At 42.7% G+C, this 17,663-nt stretch overlaps 1 protein-coding gene across 1 annotated transcript in view; it reads right to left on the minus strand.

Annotated features, from left to right (window-relative positions):
• wls (Wnt ligand secretion mediator) overlaps positions 1-17,663 on the minus strand; it is an 82,418-nt gene that overhangs the window by 63,429 nt on the left and 1,326 nt on the right. Inside the window, exon 2 of the mRNA XM_032531323.1 lies at positions 15,235-15,507. Within this exon, the coding sequence (XP_032387214.1) occupies positions 15,235-15,507 (273 nt within the window). The remainder of the gene's footprint in view (positions 1-15,234; positions 15,508-17,663) is intronic.

The following is a 17,663-nucleotide window of genomic DNA, read 5'->3' on the forward strand; positions in this document are numbered from 1 at the left end:
CCGGCTGGTGTATAGGTAAGGAGTGGAGCAATTCAAAAAGTAAAAAGCTAACAAACTGGGCCTCATAACCGATGTGGGTGGATTGACTGTACTCTGCTGTTGATATTGTAAAAACGCTTTTAAAACAACAAAAACAGTTTAGCTAAAAAAAAAATAAAAAACACCAAAGATACTCGGTTTATTTCCCAAAGAACGGTGTCTGACTGACCCAAAAAATCCCACGATATCGTGGCAGGCACACCCAACTGTGGCAACAAGAAGAACCTTAAAGCGTGAATATTTTGTGAGACGCAAGACAGCCCTGCTAATGTGCAGAAATAGAAAACTCTTTTTTAAAAGGAACTGTGGACACAGTCAGCCCCCTCTCTCCTTCCTTAAACGCAGATTGACTGTGTTTTATCAGTGGCCCCATGACCGCCCAGGCAGAAGAGGGACGATTGATTGATGAGAGAGAGAAAGAGATTGGTGAAGTGAGAGAGATTGCAGCTACTGTGCTGCTGGCACCTAAACAAAAGGCTTTCAACTATAAGTACCATCCATTCTCTGCAGCAGGTAGTGTCATTGACAATTTTAACATGTTCTGGCACGAGCGCAACAATGCAGACGCACAGGACCAAGAAGAACCAGAAAGCAGAACATCTTTTTTAACGCAGATGGACTTTTTCATTAACAAACCCAGGCCGATGGCCCGGGTAGGGGGAGAGAGCTGGTGTTACAGCGGTCTCACCTTAAGCGAATTTACTTTATGCGCTACACATTCTGGGGCTCCCTCTGCAAGGACACGAGACAAAGGACGCAATCAAACCAAAAAGGAAGACATACAAAGTGCGGCAGTGATAGCCAAGTAAAACACAGCCCCACTTGCAATGATTTGACCATGTGGAGGCACAGAGCAGAGACACGAAACCCACTCCACTCTTCACCGCGGCCGCACCCCTCAAACCGTCAAACCCGAACCCTTGTTCAGACGGATTCATTCGCTCGGTCGCTACTGAAGATCTCACCGCAACCCCTTCAATGACGTCGATAGTCTTTCCCCCATCAAAGGTATACACCCCTTCTCCCCCATGGGGCTCAAAGCACGGGGGCAAAAAAGGTAAAACGATTGTAGCACCCAACCATGGTGACAAGGTGGAGGTCAGAGAAACACACCTCCTTCCCCCCAGAATGATAATGAGGACGGAGTGTGCAAAATCTAGCAGCACACTGATAATGTGCTGGGCCTTGGCGGCAAGACCTAGTGAGAATGATCTGATTCCAAGAAAAAGCACCGGTGCCCTGTGGATTCAATCTTCCTTCAATTTACGTTGGGTAGGGGTCATAGGAGATTAAAGAATTGGTGGAATAAGCAGCGTAACTTGCAATTCCTTAACGCTTAAAATTTAGCATCCATTCCTCGTCAGCTACAGCATGTCCCAAAAAATGAAAAAACCACACGAACCAACTAGCTGTACTTAAACAGCCATCACTCGGGTCGTAGGCAGGAAAAGTAATTTTTAATCACCCACTTATTTATTATACGCACAATCGAGCTTTAGGTTTTAAACTGGAAACCTGGTTGAGACCATTAATAAACAGGCTGTGTTCTCTATCGAGTCCGTTCAGCTATCCCCCTCGCTAACTTGCAGGTTTATGACGTGCGAGAAATAGAGTGACTAAGGATAAGGAGGTGGAGTCGCTGTTACATTTTTGTTTAATGACTCATTCACACTGTACGCCAAATATGTATGGAAAATTTTGTTTTCTTTTGAAATATGTTGCTCTTCAAATTAAGATATTCCCTAAGCAATATTCTAATATTAAGGCCATCTAAGATTGTGCAACCTTCATTGATGTTGTGACTTCACGAACTGCTGTCTATAATCTGTATTAACTTGATTGTTGTATAATCATTGCGGGTGACGGTGTTTTAAACATTCATGTTGACAACCCAGGACAGGGGGTACCAAAGAAATGGTTGTGCGTTTTTGAGAGAAAGAACTATGGATCTGATCTCAGAATGTGACGGAGCCCTGCACCAAATAAGGGACACACTTTGGACTTGATTGTAGCCAAAGGGTCTGAACATTCAAGGTTAAGTTTTGGGTGTGTGGACTGAAAGTGGCTCTCTCGGTGTCAGTCCTGTTTTGTTTTTTTAACGGCAACTATTATCGGTGCCCAAAAGGGTCCCCAACAAGCAACAATGATAAAGCGAAAAAGTATATAACTGACTGAAAAACACCAGTGAAACATTTATTCAGATTTTCTCCTCCACATCCGCCATTATCGGGGCTCTCAGTCACTGAGCTAGCTTGTAAGATCATTTCAACTGGTTAAAGATTACAAAATGTTATTGAGGCCCAGTGCTCCCGCTAAGGTCACGTTGTCTTCTCTGGTAAGAAAAGATCTCCATGGAGAAGAAATGTCCTAACTGGTGAGAACAGAAAAAAGAGGATGGTTGGAGTTGTAGACAAAGCTGAACGAAGGTGGCAAGAAAAAAAAAAAAAAAATAAAAAAAAAGAAAAACCAAATCTCACTGTGGTTCCATTATAACACCTTATAAAGAGAGGATTAGCAGTTATAATTTGGAAGAGGAATGCAAGGTGGTCCTGTGTCTTATGGATATTACTATAGAAACAAAATTCACGTGATTTGTTTGCTACTGTCGACGTAGAGATTAAAAACACCCAGTGCCAGTAGCCTCGGAACTTTTATCATACCAAGGAGCCTTGCAGCAAATATGACTTTGCTCCTGCTTCAAAGAGCGGAAGAAAGAAGAAAAAGAAATTAAAAATTCTGGAAGATTTAGATTTGGATTAGACACAACAAACAGTCAGTGCCTCCAATAAGTAAGGATATGTGTTGTCACAATAAGTGTTCAAGCAAAACTAGTTCCACTATGACAGGGGGGGAGGACAGAATTTCAATAATCACAGATGAAAACATGGAGAGGAGGACATTATACAACAATCTGAAAATATACTCCTCATGTTGGCCTTGATATTTTACCCAACGGGTGTTTTTCCAAAGTGTTTGCGATTGTTGGGTTTACTGGAAATCTTATACAGATATGACACAAAGTCTCTTCTTTCAGGGTTGATCTTTCCAAGGCCCTCCCTGGAAAACTCTTGCATAATCAAGCCTCTTCTTTAAAAAAGAAACAATTCGACACATCAATAATGCGCAACTAGAGGCCGATATCAAACTTCCGTTTTTAAAGTAAAATCATTGAAAAAGCGTTGTTCTACACTTAGCCAGTGCTGTCACTAAACAACAGTTTGATACCTTTCAGTCGGGTTCGGACCCACACCACAGCCGAGACGGTCGCGTCAAGTGTTAAAATGGAAATCCACATTAACCCAATGAAGTGGCAAATTTCATTTCTTAGTAAACTTGCTTCTCAGTGCGTTTTGCATTGGACACGGTCTCGAAAACACGACCATAGTACTAAACCGATTGGAAAAGAAGGAAAATCTGGGATAGGATTTCTGGCTCCGTACTCTAAAACTGGTTTGAAACCTACTATACAGAAGAGGGTTACTTGGGACAATGGTAATATACATACCGAGCAGACAAATATGAAGTGTGGAGTTACCAAGGCTTATGCTGGGGCCCTCTTATGTTAACATCTACCTGCTTCCAAGGGCCCAACAGATATGGAGACAAAAAATAAGTTACCATAGTTATGCGGACACGGACACACACATTTACATAACCTTACGCCAGAGGGGGACTATAGTCCAATTACAAAATCGACTAAGGCATTGAAAAATTAACGGGGCTGGATGTGACAGAACTTTCTGAAATGAAATGAAGGAAAAACACTGAGGTTGGTTGTTTTTGGAGCAAAAGAGGAACGATTAAAAGTCTGCTGCTCATGCTTTCAAACAACAATGTTAAAAACACCAGACAAAGCCGAAATCTGGTGTAGTCAATGGAATCAGACCTGAACTTTAAACAGCACAATAAGACAATTACAAAGTCATGCCTCCCTATAACCTTAAGAATATCAAGGGGTTAAGGGACTTATGTGTCAACAGGATTTGGAAAACGTGTCATGCCTTTATTCTTCCACTAGACTAGGAATACGTAACGGGGGTCTTTACAGGTCTCCCTAAAAAAAATCAATCAGGACAGCTGAAGCGTGATTCAGAACGTTGGTTGTGCCGAGGGAAGGTCCTCACTAAGACCAAGAAGAGAATGGGATCACATCACTCCATTCTGAAGTCTTTTACACTGGATCCGTGTCTCAAGAATTGATTTTTTCAACGTACTCTTGCTATTTAAGTTATAAATCGAACTAACGTTTAGGGCCAAAATACATTTTCGATCTGTATACACTATGAACACCCAGACCTCTCAGTCATCTGGGGGGACAGGTCCTACTTGGTCGTCCCCAGAGTCAGAACTAAACAGGGTGAAGCAGCTTTCAGTTCTGGTCCTCATATCTGGAATAAAACTCCAGAAAATGTCGATCCGCGGTACTCCGTTTTCTGTAAATCAAGGCTGAGACCTTCTTTTTGATTGCCGCCTTTCTTTAAGGACTGTCATTTTTTAAATTTCTATGAAGACCACGTAACTTATATTGTGTTTTATGTGTCCATTTTATTAACTGGGCTATCATGTGTTTACCAGTTTTGAATGATTATGATCTTTAAAATGTTTTACGTGGTTTTATCGGTTTGAACGATTTTGTGCTAAACGCGCAATTGCATTGCACTGGTGCTGAAATTTGCTCTACAAATAAAGCTTGCCTGCCTTGGCCTTGGTTGTACCATGCTACTGTTTCACATGCTAATACCACTCAAAGGTGGGTACCGGTAACGAAGACATTGCTTCACCATCCAATCCGACAAGCGTATGGCTCCCACGAAACTGAGGGATGCGAATCATTTAAGAAAGCGGGATTATAACTACACTGGTTATGGGTTGGTATATTGTAAATACAAACATGCTTACAAGGTTTAAACAAATTGAGGGGTTAATACTGTGGTCCTCGTCACTTGGAATGAGTCCTGAAATCGGTGAGATTAACAGGACTGATTACTCTGCCATGTAAACTATCAGGGGATTCAGTTGCTCTCTGGTGGCCAATCTAGGTTACTTCGACTTGACATAGACTTCAAACAAGGCCTGAGCGGCCTACGACAGCGAGATCAGTGAAAATTCAACACAATACATTCAACGCCATTCTATTAATAACTGTCCATCTTTTAGATAATCCATTACAAAGCCAAGTGGTTCTCTCCTCCAGCACTCCAGGACTGCCTTCTGTTGTAATTTATGAAAACAAGCTGGAATAAAGAGAAAACAAACTCGGGTGGCCTTGCGGTGAGGAAAAAAAAATGAAAAAAAAAAGAAGTAGGACTGGGAGGAGAGGGAACCAGATGAGAGAACATGGCAAGCGATTTCTATGTAATCTCCCTCCCACTCTAGGCATGGTCAAAGCCCCGGCGCCCTCGAAGTCAGCTCGCTTCATGCAAACATTCCGCTTCAGTCAGCGGCCATCTACACGGAAACGAAGCCTCTCAAAAGCTGTGTTATGCTGGACCAGGGTTCCAAGGCGTGCTTGGCTGAAAGAGGTGGATGGGTCATGCGGGTGGGAGTGGTTTATAAGGGCAAACAGCTTTCTGGGTACGCCCTTATTATAAAGATATGGTAGGCAAGGAAAGCAATGGCTGTGATCGTTGTCTACCGCTACAGATCAGAAAACCCCGCCTACTGTGGCACACTCAGGGTTCTGGTCCAGACAATGAGACAGACGAGTGACGCCAGATTTTGTTAATTATGGAAGACCTGGCTCAGTTGCTTGTGGGGTTCTTAGAATTGTATGTAAATCGGAAGCGCATCTACTCAGTTCAAGGAACTGACTCCTGTCAAATCGGTGGGTTGGAGAACACAAATTGAACATGAATAAGTTAAAAGGTTAATGATTCAAGAAAAACACAGACTACAAATTAACTGACACCCCAAAAAAAAAAAAATAATCTCTTGTAAATTAATAGGACAAAAGGATTCAGTTTCTGTAGAATCCATCGGAACAATTTATGCATACATTTTAAACCCCCCAAAACAAAAGAAAATCTTCAGAACCTACACAATCACTGCGGTTCTTCTTTTCGTCTCTTCGTACAACATGATCTGGATGTTAATATTAGTTTTTATTTCAATAAAGCTCCTGTCATGTGATGTTACTGCTGGAGTGCCAATGTTGCATGAAACAAATAAGTGAGAACAATCCATTGAGATTAACTCTTCTGAAGCATCTGTGAGTTGGGAGGATAGGACAGAGGAAGTAGACGAAGTAGATTGTAAAAAATGTGTTAAACTGGATACCTAGCCTTGCATCAAGAAAATGGCCGTTTACTTATATTCTACAGTACAGAAGTCTAAAGGGCTTGGGTATGCTAGAACAAGCTAGCTTGAGTAGGTGTGTCTTTTTAAGCAGGCTATCCCTTTCTAGCAATCTTGGTCAGAGGAGAGAGGGGGAAAAGACCCAAAAAACCCAGTTTTAAAATGGGATCCGCCTGCTGGTTTGCTTTACATGCCGATCTAGGTACTCAGCTCCCACATCCACTTGTTTTTACAGCACAGTCGTAGCTCAGAAAGAGTCAAATAAGTTGAGGCATCCTGGTCTGTTAGACAGGTGATTTCAACCAATCTCCTCGTCTTGGCAGCCAGTTAAAACCTGACAGCCTCAAAACACATTTTCAGCTGAGGGCCCAAGGATGTAAACTAAAAGCAAAGGATGCGGCATGACTCTGCCATTTATTTTACATGACTGTAGAGCTTAGACAAGCCCGACCAAACGGCGAATGAGTCATATAAAGTACACCACTAACCGTTTGTTCTCTAGAGCAGGGATCTTCAATTTTTCAGGCCGAAGAACCCCTCTGCTGAAGGAGATGGGAGGGTGCCTCGAGAGGAAAAATAATAAATCACAATGTGTTGGTCAATATTGACTAACGATTACTCATTACCTTGGATATAATGGGATAGTGTCCAGTGGTTAAATCTTTTCTCACAAAAGTTTGGTTTCAGACTTAAACTCTGTGTTAATCTGTTTAGCTTTACAGGATATCACACACAACAATAACCCAGCAATGTATGCTATAATTGTTTTTGTCTTTTCATTGTATACATAACACATATTGCATCACATGTCACATTTCACTCACTAGGACCATCACTAGGTCTGCCTACTAAATGTGCCAAAACATGAACAATAATGTTCTCAGGGGATTAGGTACTAGATAGATGCCAGCACATAGACGGTACCTAGAATCAACGTGGTGTTTGAAAAACCAGGGATTTAAACGTCCGTGCTATTTAACAACTAAACTAAAGGAGGGAAAACTACCCATGTTTTCTCCTGTTGGTTTTCCGTGGTAGGACTATTGCACCCCCACTAAGCTGGGAAAAGTTGTTTGAAAACGGGAAGGGAATACGCTGTGGCGTGGGGAGACAACGTCTTATACGGCGGGGGGGTGGGGGGGGGGGCAGAGGACCGCACGGTAGGCTAACGGGTAACTGTTCCCAGACAGCGGAGTTGGTTTCATTTTTGATCACAAACGCTGTCTGGTGCCCTCTTTCTCAAATCTTACTCTGCAAGTTGTTACATTCCGAAGGATGATTATAGACAGTTATTAAAGATTGGTATTTTCCCATACAACTCGTTCGACGTATGGAGAGAGAGTTTATGGCTTCGGGAGGGGCGGATGTTCACATGCGGCATTTCAGAAACACAAGAACAATAACAAGAGTGTTCTTCTAAAAAACAGAACATGCCAAAATAATGTTTTCTCGATTATACTATTTTGGTCCGTTGGGAGCCAAAATCTAAATTAAATTAATTGCACAGCCCTAAGACAGCCTCAGGGACCCCCCTACACCTCTATTGAATATTTAGTGGCATATTAAACTGGCCGATGGAAGGAGGAAGGAAAAGGGATATGGATTCATTTCCTATATTGTTACCAGCATGTTGAAAAAACCAATTACATGTGGCAGTGGAAGTAGGGAGGGGCGATTATGGAGAAAATTCAAATATCACAATATTTTTGAACAATACCTCAAGGGTATTGTGGTTGTTGGACATATTGGTTGTGATTCACGTTAAAAAATTACACAACGAGTGGAGCTTTTTGAAAGTTAATCATTAAGGAATGTGGATATAAGACTAGTGGGTAAAGGCTAATAATTAGAACAGGTACAACCATTCTGGTAAATTCAGGAAAAAGACACTATTTCTGTAAGAGCGATTTAAAAACCAGGAAAAAGACACGAACATATGCAATATTAGGAATATTACAATATCCAAACGCTAAGACAATACCTAGGGTTAGATCACGATAGAATAATATGATATTGCCCAGATCTATGTGGAAGGGAACAGTGAGTCCGTAAGCTGAAACTGTATCTGGGGATGGCACTAAAGTTGATGACCTACGTAGCATTTATCAAGTGTTTATAAAAAATAGGCATCTTACTAATAATAGGTTGGATTCATGTTAAAGTATATTTTCAAGACGTTTTAATTATTGGAAAAAAAAAATGCACATAATTGTTCACAAGTGTTCACATAATTTGGCGGAACCTTGCAGTAATGGGGAGCCCCTTCGGGGAAATAGACCCCCGGTTGAAGATCTTTGCCCTACACATTACACTGCAATCTATTGCTTCTGTAATTCAAACTGGCCTGAGGTGGTTGTACAGGTTAACACCAGTGTGGACATAGTCTACATTGCCAGGACCTCTTTCACAGCGCTGCGGACGGAGTGTGTGGCTACGTCAACGCAACTTTCCAGGAGGGGAGAATAGGGAAAATAACATGCTATGGTTTGATTGGCATTTCAGTAAACAACCACAATCTTCCTGGCGGTGCTTTGCATTGGCACAGAGCTAGAGCCCAACCACTAAAAGGATTTATGGCTGATACCGATACGAATATTTGGTTATTTAAAAATCTGAATGACAATAGATCGGCGGGATATAAAATAAAAAAATAAATCGCTTACAACAACACAACAGATTCCATAACATTGTTACGTTGTAGTTATTCCTGAGGTCTATAAAATATGATCATTGTTTGTCCAACAGAACAGAAAGATTATCAAAATAAATCTATAAAAACACGACACGTAAGATAGAAAACTGTAAAGTTATTCGAACAAAAAAAACACATAACAAAAGAATAAAAATCAGTGTTGCAAAAGGGAATGTTAGAGCGACCTCTCGGTGACAGACTATACAACGCCAAACACTCATAACATGGTTGACAGTCCATTTTATTTTTATTACAATGATAACAATTTATCAAAAATCTTTTATATAATAATTGATGAAGACTATTTAAAAAAACTATACTTTTTTTTTTTTTTTTTAAAGGGGCAATTATAGATGTGATACCGATATATCAGGAAATGGCTAATATTGGCCGATAAATTGGCCCGCGATAAATGGGCGGGGCTTACACAGAGCCACTGCATCATAGCCTCAGGAAAAATCTTGTTTGGTGAAATGTGTACGTTTCAAGCTGTCAGTCTTCCTTATAACCACCATGAATTCATAATTTTTTATTTATAATTTAATATTCAAATAACATTTGAATATTGAATGCTTAGATGAAGAGCTGTTAAAATGTGTACTATCAATCAGGCTGATGCCTTTGTCAAAAGCCACAGTGGAAGTTTTCCACTGCTGGTACAGCCGGCTAGGCTCGCCTCGGCCACCCTTCTATGTCCGTTTCCATTGCCGATGAGGTAAAGTCAGCGTGGATGGTCACTATAGCAACGCGTTGATGACGTAATTTCAGCTGCGACTCAAACGCACGTCGCTACACTCGCCGCGGCCAGAAGAAAATGTTGTCGTCAAAAGAAGCTGGAAGGAAGCAACACAAAATCACCGCGAAAAAAAAAACGGGGAAGTTGAGAATTCTGACGGAGTTCAGAAGGCGACAGGACGGTGTTCGCAGACACAAAAAGGGGGTAAGTTAAGTTTCCTGGTAAGTTAGCTAAACAAGTTGAGATGTTGTCCCAGCAGTCGCAGTCAGGATACTATACGCTATAACACTCACGGCCACTGTATTAGGTACCCCATGCCTAGTAACGGGTTGGCACCCTTTTGACCTTCAGAACTGCTCAATTCTGCGTGGCATAGATTCAACAAGGTGCTGGGAAGCATTCCTCAGGCGTTTCGGTCCATTAGTGACATGGATGGCATCACACAGTTGCCGCAGATTGTCGGTCTGCACATCCAGATGGCGAATCTCCCGTTCCCCCACCCCACATCCAAAGATGCTATCTTGGATTGAGGATCTGGTGACGGTGGAGCATGTGAGTACAGCGAACTCACTTGTCATGTTCAAGAAACCAGTCTGTGATGATTCCAGCTTGATGACACATGGCGCATAATCCTGCTGAAAGTAGCAATCAGAATGTTGGACATTATGGTCCTAAAGGGAATGGAATGGTCAAGCAACAATACTAGGTAGGTTGTGGCGTTTGAACGATGCTCAAGTGGTACCAAGGGGCCCAAAAAGAGTGCCAAGAAAACTGACCCACACCAGGACACAAAAAACACCAGCCTGAACCGTTGTTGTACAGGCAAGATGGATCCATGCTTTCATGTTGTAGACGCCAAATTAGACCTACCGTCAGACTGATCGCAGCAGGAAATCGGGATCCTCATCAGACAGGCACCGTTTTTCCAATACTTCTATTGTCCATTTCGATGAGCGTTGTGCAAATGTAGGTCTCAGTTTCTGTCTTAGCTGAAAGGAGGCGGCACACGATGTGTGATGTGGTCTCGCGGCTGTAGCCCATTGCCTCAAAGTTCGACTACGTGCGTTCAGAGATGCTCTTATGCCCACATTGTTTGTAACTGTGTGGTTATTTGAGTAATTGCCACTTCTATCAGCCTCGAACCAAGTCTGGCAATTCGGCCTCTGAACGCTGGCATATCAACAAGGCATTTCCGCCCACAGAACTGCCGCTCTCACTGGATGGTTTTTTTCTTTTTTCGGGACCCATTCTCTGTAACCCTAGTTAGAGAGTGTTGTGCGTGAAAACCAGAGATTAGCAGTGTATGAAATACTCAGACAGCCCTTCTCGGCTACGAACAATCATGCCACGTTCAAAGTCACGAAACATAACCTTTCTTCCCCATAATGATGCTCGGTTGAACTGCAGGAGATGCTCTTGACCAGGTATACATGCCTAAATCACCCTGAGTTGCGCCATGGGATTGGCCTGCTTTAAGAAATTAAGTGTAACGAGCGTTGGACAGGTGTACCTAATAAAGTGGCGTGGTGCAGTGTCTAAAAGTACATGAACTTAGCAAAACGATACAAACCAACATGTCTGCTGTGTTACGGTTTGATGTTTTCCAGAGCATTCACGCTTTGCAAACCCGCCCACGCCAGACCGTTCTGGTGGGCAATGTCGATCCGGTTGAGATATATGGGTCTGACCGCTGGACGTAGTATAATCAGTTATGAGATGTCACGGAGAGAAGCTATGAAACGGACTGGGATGTATCGGGACGGACAGAGGCCTGGTGGGACACTGTCACCAGGGGTGCAGAGTGAAGAGAACACCCAGAAAGGTTTAGGTAACGGGTGTGATGCGTCATGGCTTGAAAGCTAATAGAAAACTTTTTGTTATATAATGTCTCCTAGTTTTTTTGTAAGTAACAGGGGCATATTGGAAACGACATGAAGCCCTAGTAAACCCGAACAGTTGAAAAGGAGAAGACATAGTGCAAGAGACCGTGGAGAGAAAAGTCGTCGCGTATGTCGACGGCTAGATTTGTTTTAACTGTCCCTAAGGTTGATTCGGAAACACACAGATACCCACCTTGATCCATAACAACGAAGCGGTATCATGGAGGGCGAGTCCTCCTCTCCAAGACCCACACAAGCCAGATCTGCCGGTATTCCACGTCATCTTTGGTGATCCCGGCTCATCTCCGGGCGAAAGACCTCGACTGATAAGGTGTAGTCACAAAAAAAACGTTGACCTGGTAGCAGTGTCCCAGGGAACTTTTTTTTGTAATGGAAAACCAAAAAACAAAGCGATAGAGCCCAGAGAGTAGGAAGAGGCGATCGAAGTAGAATAGCTACACGCAGGGGGAAAAACCCCACCATAACAGCCATGTTGTTGTGGTTGAATCTTGTGGTTGTTGGTTTGTGTGCTGTCCACTAGAGAGACTTCCAACATCAGCTGGTCTTGAGGGAGCGACGTCATGGGTGCTTAGCCAATTATACTAGTACGCATGCTCTCTGTTTAATTTAACTCACACGAGCCCACCGCGCCAAACACAAAGCAGTCATGATTATTGACAGGTTCTCATAACCAGTGGGGTGAACGATCTCGTGCGTAAAGGCTGAGACGTCTTGGTTGCACATGCACCAGGTAAAAGCCCAGCCGGACAGATTTGTCAGAACTGAAGTAAGCAACTATGTAGCGCCACAGCTACGCCTTAATAATTAGCCAACAGGGTGCTGTCACCTACTATTTTAGTGATATAAAGAAACTGGGGTCTGCGAGATTGTCCTGTTACGTTAGGAATCGAGCATATTACAAGTAGACTTATGAGAATTTGTAGCGCCGTACAGCGCAGGGCAGCTAACATCACTTAGCTGGCCTGTGCCATTAAGCTTCCCATTACTATTGATAAACAAAAATTTGGACTTGTGGATGGTACTGAGCAAATCACGGAAGTGGAACATTTAGGATATCGACTAGTGTTGGAACATACTCTGTACATCAGGTTGTTAGACAGCTCAAATGACATTAGCTACTATGCATTCTAAGCATGAAGCAAAGATTCGATTAAAAGAGTCAAACGTCTGCCCAGGCTCTCCCATGGCAGATCCCAGGACACATTATTCAAGCTCCATCATCCTCTCTGAATCCCTCTTGGAGGATCACAAGCTCACTGCCATGATACCAACTCTTGTCTTCTTCCAGATAACTTAAAGCCTCCTCTACGCACCTAATACTACATCCTCCAATACCATCCTCATGCCCTAACCCTCTCCTCCCCCTCCCTCCCTCCTCCCTCCCCCTCCAGACCCATCCTCCCTCCCCCTCCCTCCTCGGTCTTCATTATCAAGCCACTGGAGGTGCGATTAGGTAGATGTGTCTCAGCACTGATGCTCACTGCGTGGGTTCCCATCTGACATAAACATAGATACATGGGCAAAGCTGGGCAAACTTTTTTTCTGTTAATTGGATGATTGTAAAGTCCCCTGGTGGTGGCGGGAGAATTCTTGATTAATTTTTATTCTGAGAGCGCCTAAATGCACACTCTAAGGAATCGGTTAAGGTATTACGGAGCGTAGACCATTCCAAAAAGCGGTGCCCCTTTACATCTCGGGTAAAGCTCCACCTGAAGGGACTCTCACTACATTTTAACACTGGGGTTGTTGTGACCTGTGAAATGTGATAGAAATTCTATACTTGACCAATCTTCAATGTAACTGACTATTTATAGTCGGACTAATAAGTGGTGAAGTGAAAACACAATTTGGAATGATCATCAACTGTAACATTTACCAAACTGGTATTGTCTTGTATTCAGCTGTTAAAGTCATGGTACGGTAGGGTCGCAGTGCTGGTGATAAGAACATGTTCACGATGTCAGAGGGTAAACCACACAAGGAACCAAGTTCCAGATCACCCCCCCAGCCCCCTGCTCTCTCTCTCCCTCCGGCCGCTTTATACCTGGCTCACAGGAGTGTATGACAAGACCCCCCCCCCCCACCCTTCACCCCCCACCCCAGGGTCTACAAGGAACAAACAGCAGGGCATCCATCATTGTTTGCTGCCTTTCAGTGTAACAGAAATCCAATCTGCTGAATGAGACACATTACTGTGGATTCTTGAAGCATTCGGTATGATAGACTGAAAAAAAAAACACAAGACCACATCCTAGCACGACATCTTGCTGGGAAGGTAACATAAGAAACGTAACAAAGAGTATTGCAAGTAAAGTTGGAATGACTTGAATTTATGATGTAAGTGATTAGAAGTGACAATGGATGTAAATATTTCAGAGGCTATCATGGTCACATTGCGCCCCTGCAAATATTAGCCTTCAGATTGTGAAACTAAGAAATAACAGGCTATTATTGACACAACTGGAGAGAAAATATACACAAAAAAAATGAAATAAACTGCAGAACAAGAACTTGCAGAGCACTGTCCCTTAACCTACAATGAACCAAGTAATTACAGACACAGAGACAGAGAGACAGAGAGAGAGTGAGAGTTGAGGATTGTAGATGCAGTGGTCGGCCAAGGAAACTTAGTGCAGCAGATGAAAAAACTCATCAAGCTTATTTCCCTTCAAAATGGGAAGATGTCCAGCAGTGACATCAGCTCAGAACTGGCAGAAACCAATGGGACCCAGGTACACCCATCTACTGTCTGGAGAAGTCTGGCCAGAAGTGAGTATTATGGAAGAGTTGCAGCCAAAAAGCCATACCTCCGACTATGTTCTCATGCATAGTTTAGAGACATGCATAGAGTATCTTGGCCTTGTTTCCATGTCTGTCTGACAGACAGAAAGAAAAAAAAAGGAGCACAAGACAACAGTCTGCGCCATTAAAGAAGGGCTTGTTTATTGCTAAGGTCAAAATTAAAGGATTTATTATAAATGTAATAACTTTTTTCACTACAAAAATGCCTGGTAAACAACAAAAACAACTAGATGAGAAAAGGGTGTTTTACAATAATTTTATATGCACCACAAGGCTGGCGGGAGAGCTTCAAGTAAACGTACCGTCTGTTTTTCCAGCAACGGCAGCTGCAGAGCGTTGGCTCTTGGAATCCTCAGACCGCGTTTTGTGTGTTCAGGGGACAGGCAGCTAGCAGATAGTGAGGAGATGTGTGTGCTGTATGTGACATAAAATGTTGTAGCCTAAAACACGCGGGACATTGTTAAGAGCACCTTTAACAAATGTTGCATGTAGCTATGATTCGATTGCTTCCAATGTCTGTTTTAGAGCATCAGAGGGCAGCGCAGGCATTTTGATGGCACCAAAATCCACGTAGCTATTCCGTCCGCTAAATAGCTGTCGTTTAAGCACCAGTGCCATATTAGCACCGGGTCTCTGTACCCAACCCTACTCTTAATAGCATGTCCACAATAAGACCGTCTTTACTCTACATCCCCACAGCCATGTCCTGGGGGACAAACATGAGACTTTTTTTTTTTTTTAAATCCCATAAAGTAAGCCTTGGTTCTCACCTATCTGGTTGTCCATCTTAAATGCAATGTCAAGCTGTAGGATGACCAGCATAAACTGGAACCAGGGGCTCATCTCCTTGTTAGGCTGAGGAATGTGGACAGCAAACACAATGTTGCTGGCCTCGATCTCCTTGGCCACGGCCTCATCGAAGGACTGGATCTTGTCGCATTGGTTAGGACCCCAAGGCATGAACCATTTGGTTTCCTGTCGCTGCTTTGTTGTGTCCACGCACTTGGTGGCCAAGTAGTGGACCGCTGTGGTGGGACTGGGAGCTGGTGAGACAAATACAGCATCATGTTAGACTAGGTGTCATGTTGAAATACTGCAGCAAAGTGTTTCAAGGTCCTGCCAAGCCTAAATTTCTCCTCAAACTAATAAATCAGAAAAACGTTTGAGCAGAAATCAATAAATAAAACTTGAGCCCTCTGGATTAAACCGTGCATGAACAATATTAATATCTTAGCAACCATTAGGAACAGTCAACAGTTTGGGTTTTAGCCAAATCCAATCCAAACACTTTGGCAATTACTTTTAACACTGTTTAGAAAATGCCTGGTGGCGAGGCTCTCTCTCTCTCTCTCTCTCTCTCTCTCTCTCTCTCTGAAGTGATGGGGAGGGGAAATTCCAGAAAGCTCTCAGGCACCGATTACACTGTTTACGCATTAAGATTCCTGAGCTTGACAAGCCTGGTGTTTGTAGTCTCCACTCGCAGGACCTTAGTAGTGCTTGGGAAAAGATCGATCATTGTTATGCGGAGACAAAAAACCTTAGTCTCCTGTTGTTAAAGTTGGAAGTCTGGTGTGAACGACTGATAGTTCAGGTGCACGTAAAAAACTAAACTAAGTTTTTTTTTGTTTTGTTTTTAATATGTAGGTTAGTGGAGTTGATGTCAAACAATCAGCATGTTTGATTGGCTGTGGGCTCAGATTTCCCCCTCATTTTGTAATATTTAGTCCAACTATGGGGTCAATATTTATTTTATTTTTTTAAAGTAAAGCTGTCCCATTTATTTAACAAAACCTCCACATTGGCCGGCTGCCTACATGCATTTATGTTGACAAAACTGACATATTTATTGAATAAAAGTTTATTTAAAAGAAGACTAACACATTAAATCATTTTATTTATGCCAATTTAGGATTTTGATTGAGGTTTATTTCTTAAGGGTGACAATGTCATAGAATTGACTCAACGCCAACAGACTCAACAAACTGATTCGCAAGGCCAGTGACGTCGTGGGGGTGGATCTGGACTCTCTGTCGGGGGTGTCAGATAGGAGGATGCTGTCCAAACTACATGCCATCTGGACAATGTCTCGCACCCACTCCATGGCTTGTTGCTCAATCACAGGAGCACCTTTCAGTGACAGACTCATTCTCCCAAAATGCACTACAGACGCCCAGGAAGTCATTCCTGCCTGTGGCCATCAAACTTTTTAACTCCTCCCTCTAAGTGTCTGACACCACACACACACACACACACACACACTTAGAGAGGTTGAAACTGGACAAATTATCTGTATTATCTGTTTTTGTGCAATAACACTGGCCTGACATGTGTGCAATCTCAAATACCACAATTATTATTATATTATTATTTAACTTTTCACCATCCATCATCCTTAATTATGTGAATTGTAAATAATGTAATACATTCCTTTATGTAATACCGTACGTATCCAATTCCTTTATATTCTTATTTCTTGTATTTCTACACTATTTATAATATTGTGCAACTACACACAGAGTTTCCCTTCGGGGATCAATAAAGTATTTCTGATTCTGATTCTGATTCTGAATGACCAGACTGTTTCCACATTGCCTTCTGTAAATAAAAATGTATTATCCGTAGATGCAAGAACACTTTAAACGTAAGCAAACACTAAAAAGGCATGAATCAGAATAGTTTGTGCTCCTTACGTATCTGAACATCTAGCTTATCAAATCTGTTCACTTGTAACAGATCTGAAGGACAGACACCACAAATAGTTACACCCTTTGGCTGACAGTCTGCACACATTCATGAAGCTCAACCAAGGCTATCTTCAAAACAACCTTCAACTGTGTAAAAATAAAACACACACACACACACACACACACACAAAGTTATGTGTGTAAAGTGGCACCCCTTCAATTATAGTGACCCCCGAGTCCAGAAGCACACCGACTCCTCCAGTCTCCACCGCAGTGTGTCCAGAATAATGGCCGTACCCTCAGCCTGCTGACCCCATGCCGTGTCCCCGGGTTTGTCGGGAAACAAGGGGAGAAAACCCCCTTTCTACTCAATTACCCCTGGCGCCCCCGGCCACCGAGCAAACACAATGGAATCTGGCTTCATTAAAACCATCTCAGCCAGGAACGAACCGAACAAGCTAATTTATCACCAGCTAGCCTGTAGCCTAGTGAGTGAGACGGGAAGGGGGGGGGGG

The sequence above is a fragment of the Etheostoma spectabile genome, chromosome 12 (assembly GCF_008692095.1).
Source record: "Etheostoma spectabile isolate EspeVRDwgs_2016 chromosome 12, UIUC_Espe_1.0, whole genome shotgun sequence".
In the NCBI taxonomy this organism is placed as follows: Eukaryota; Metazoa; Chordata; class Actinopteri; order Perciformes; family Percidae; genus Etheostoma; species Etheostoma spectabile.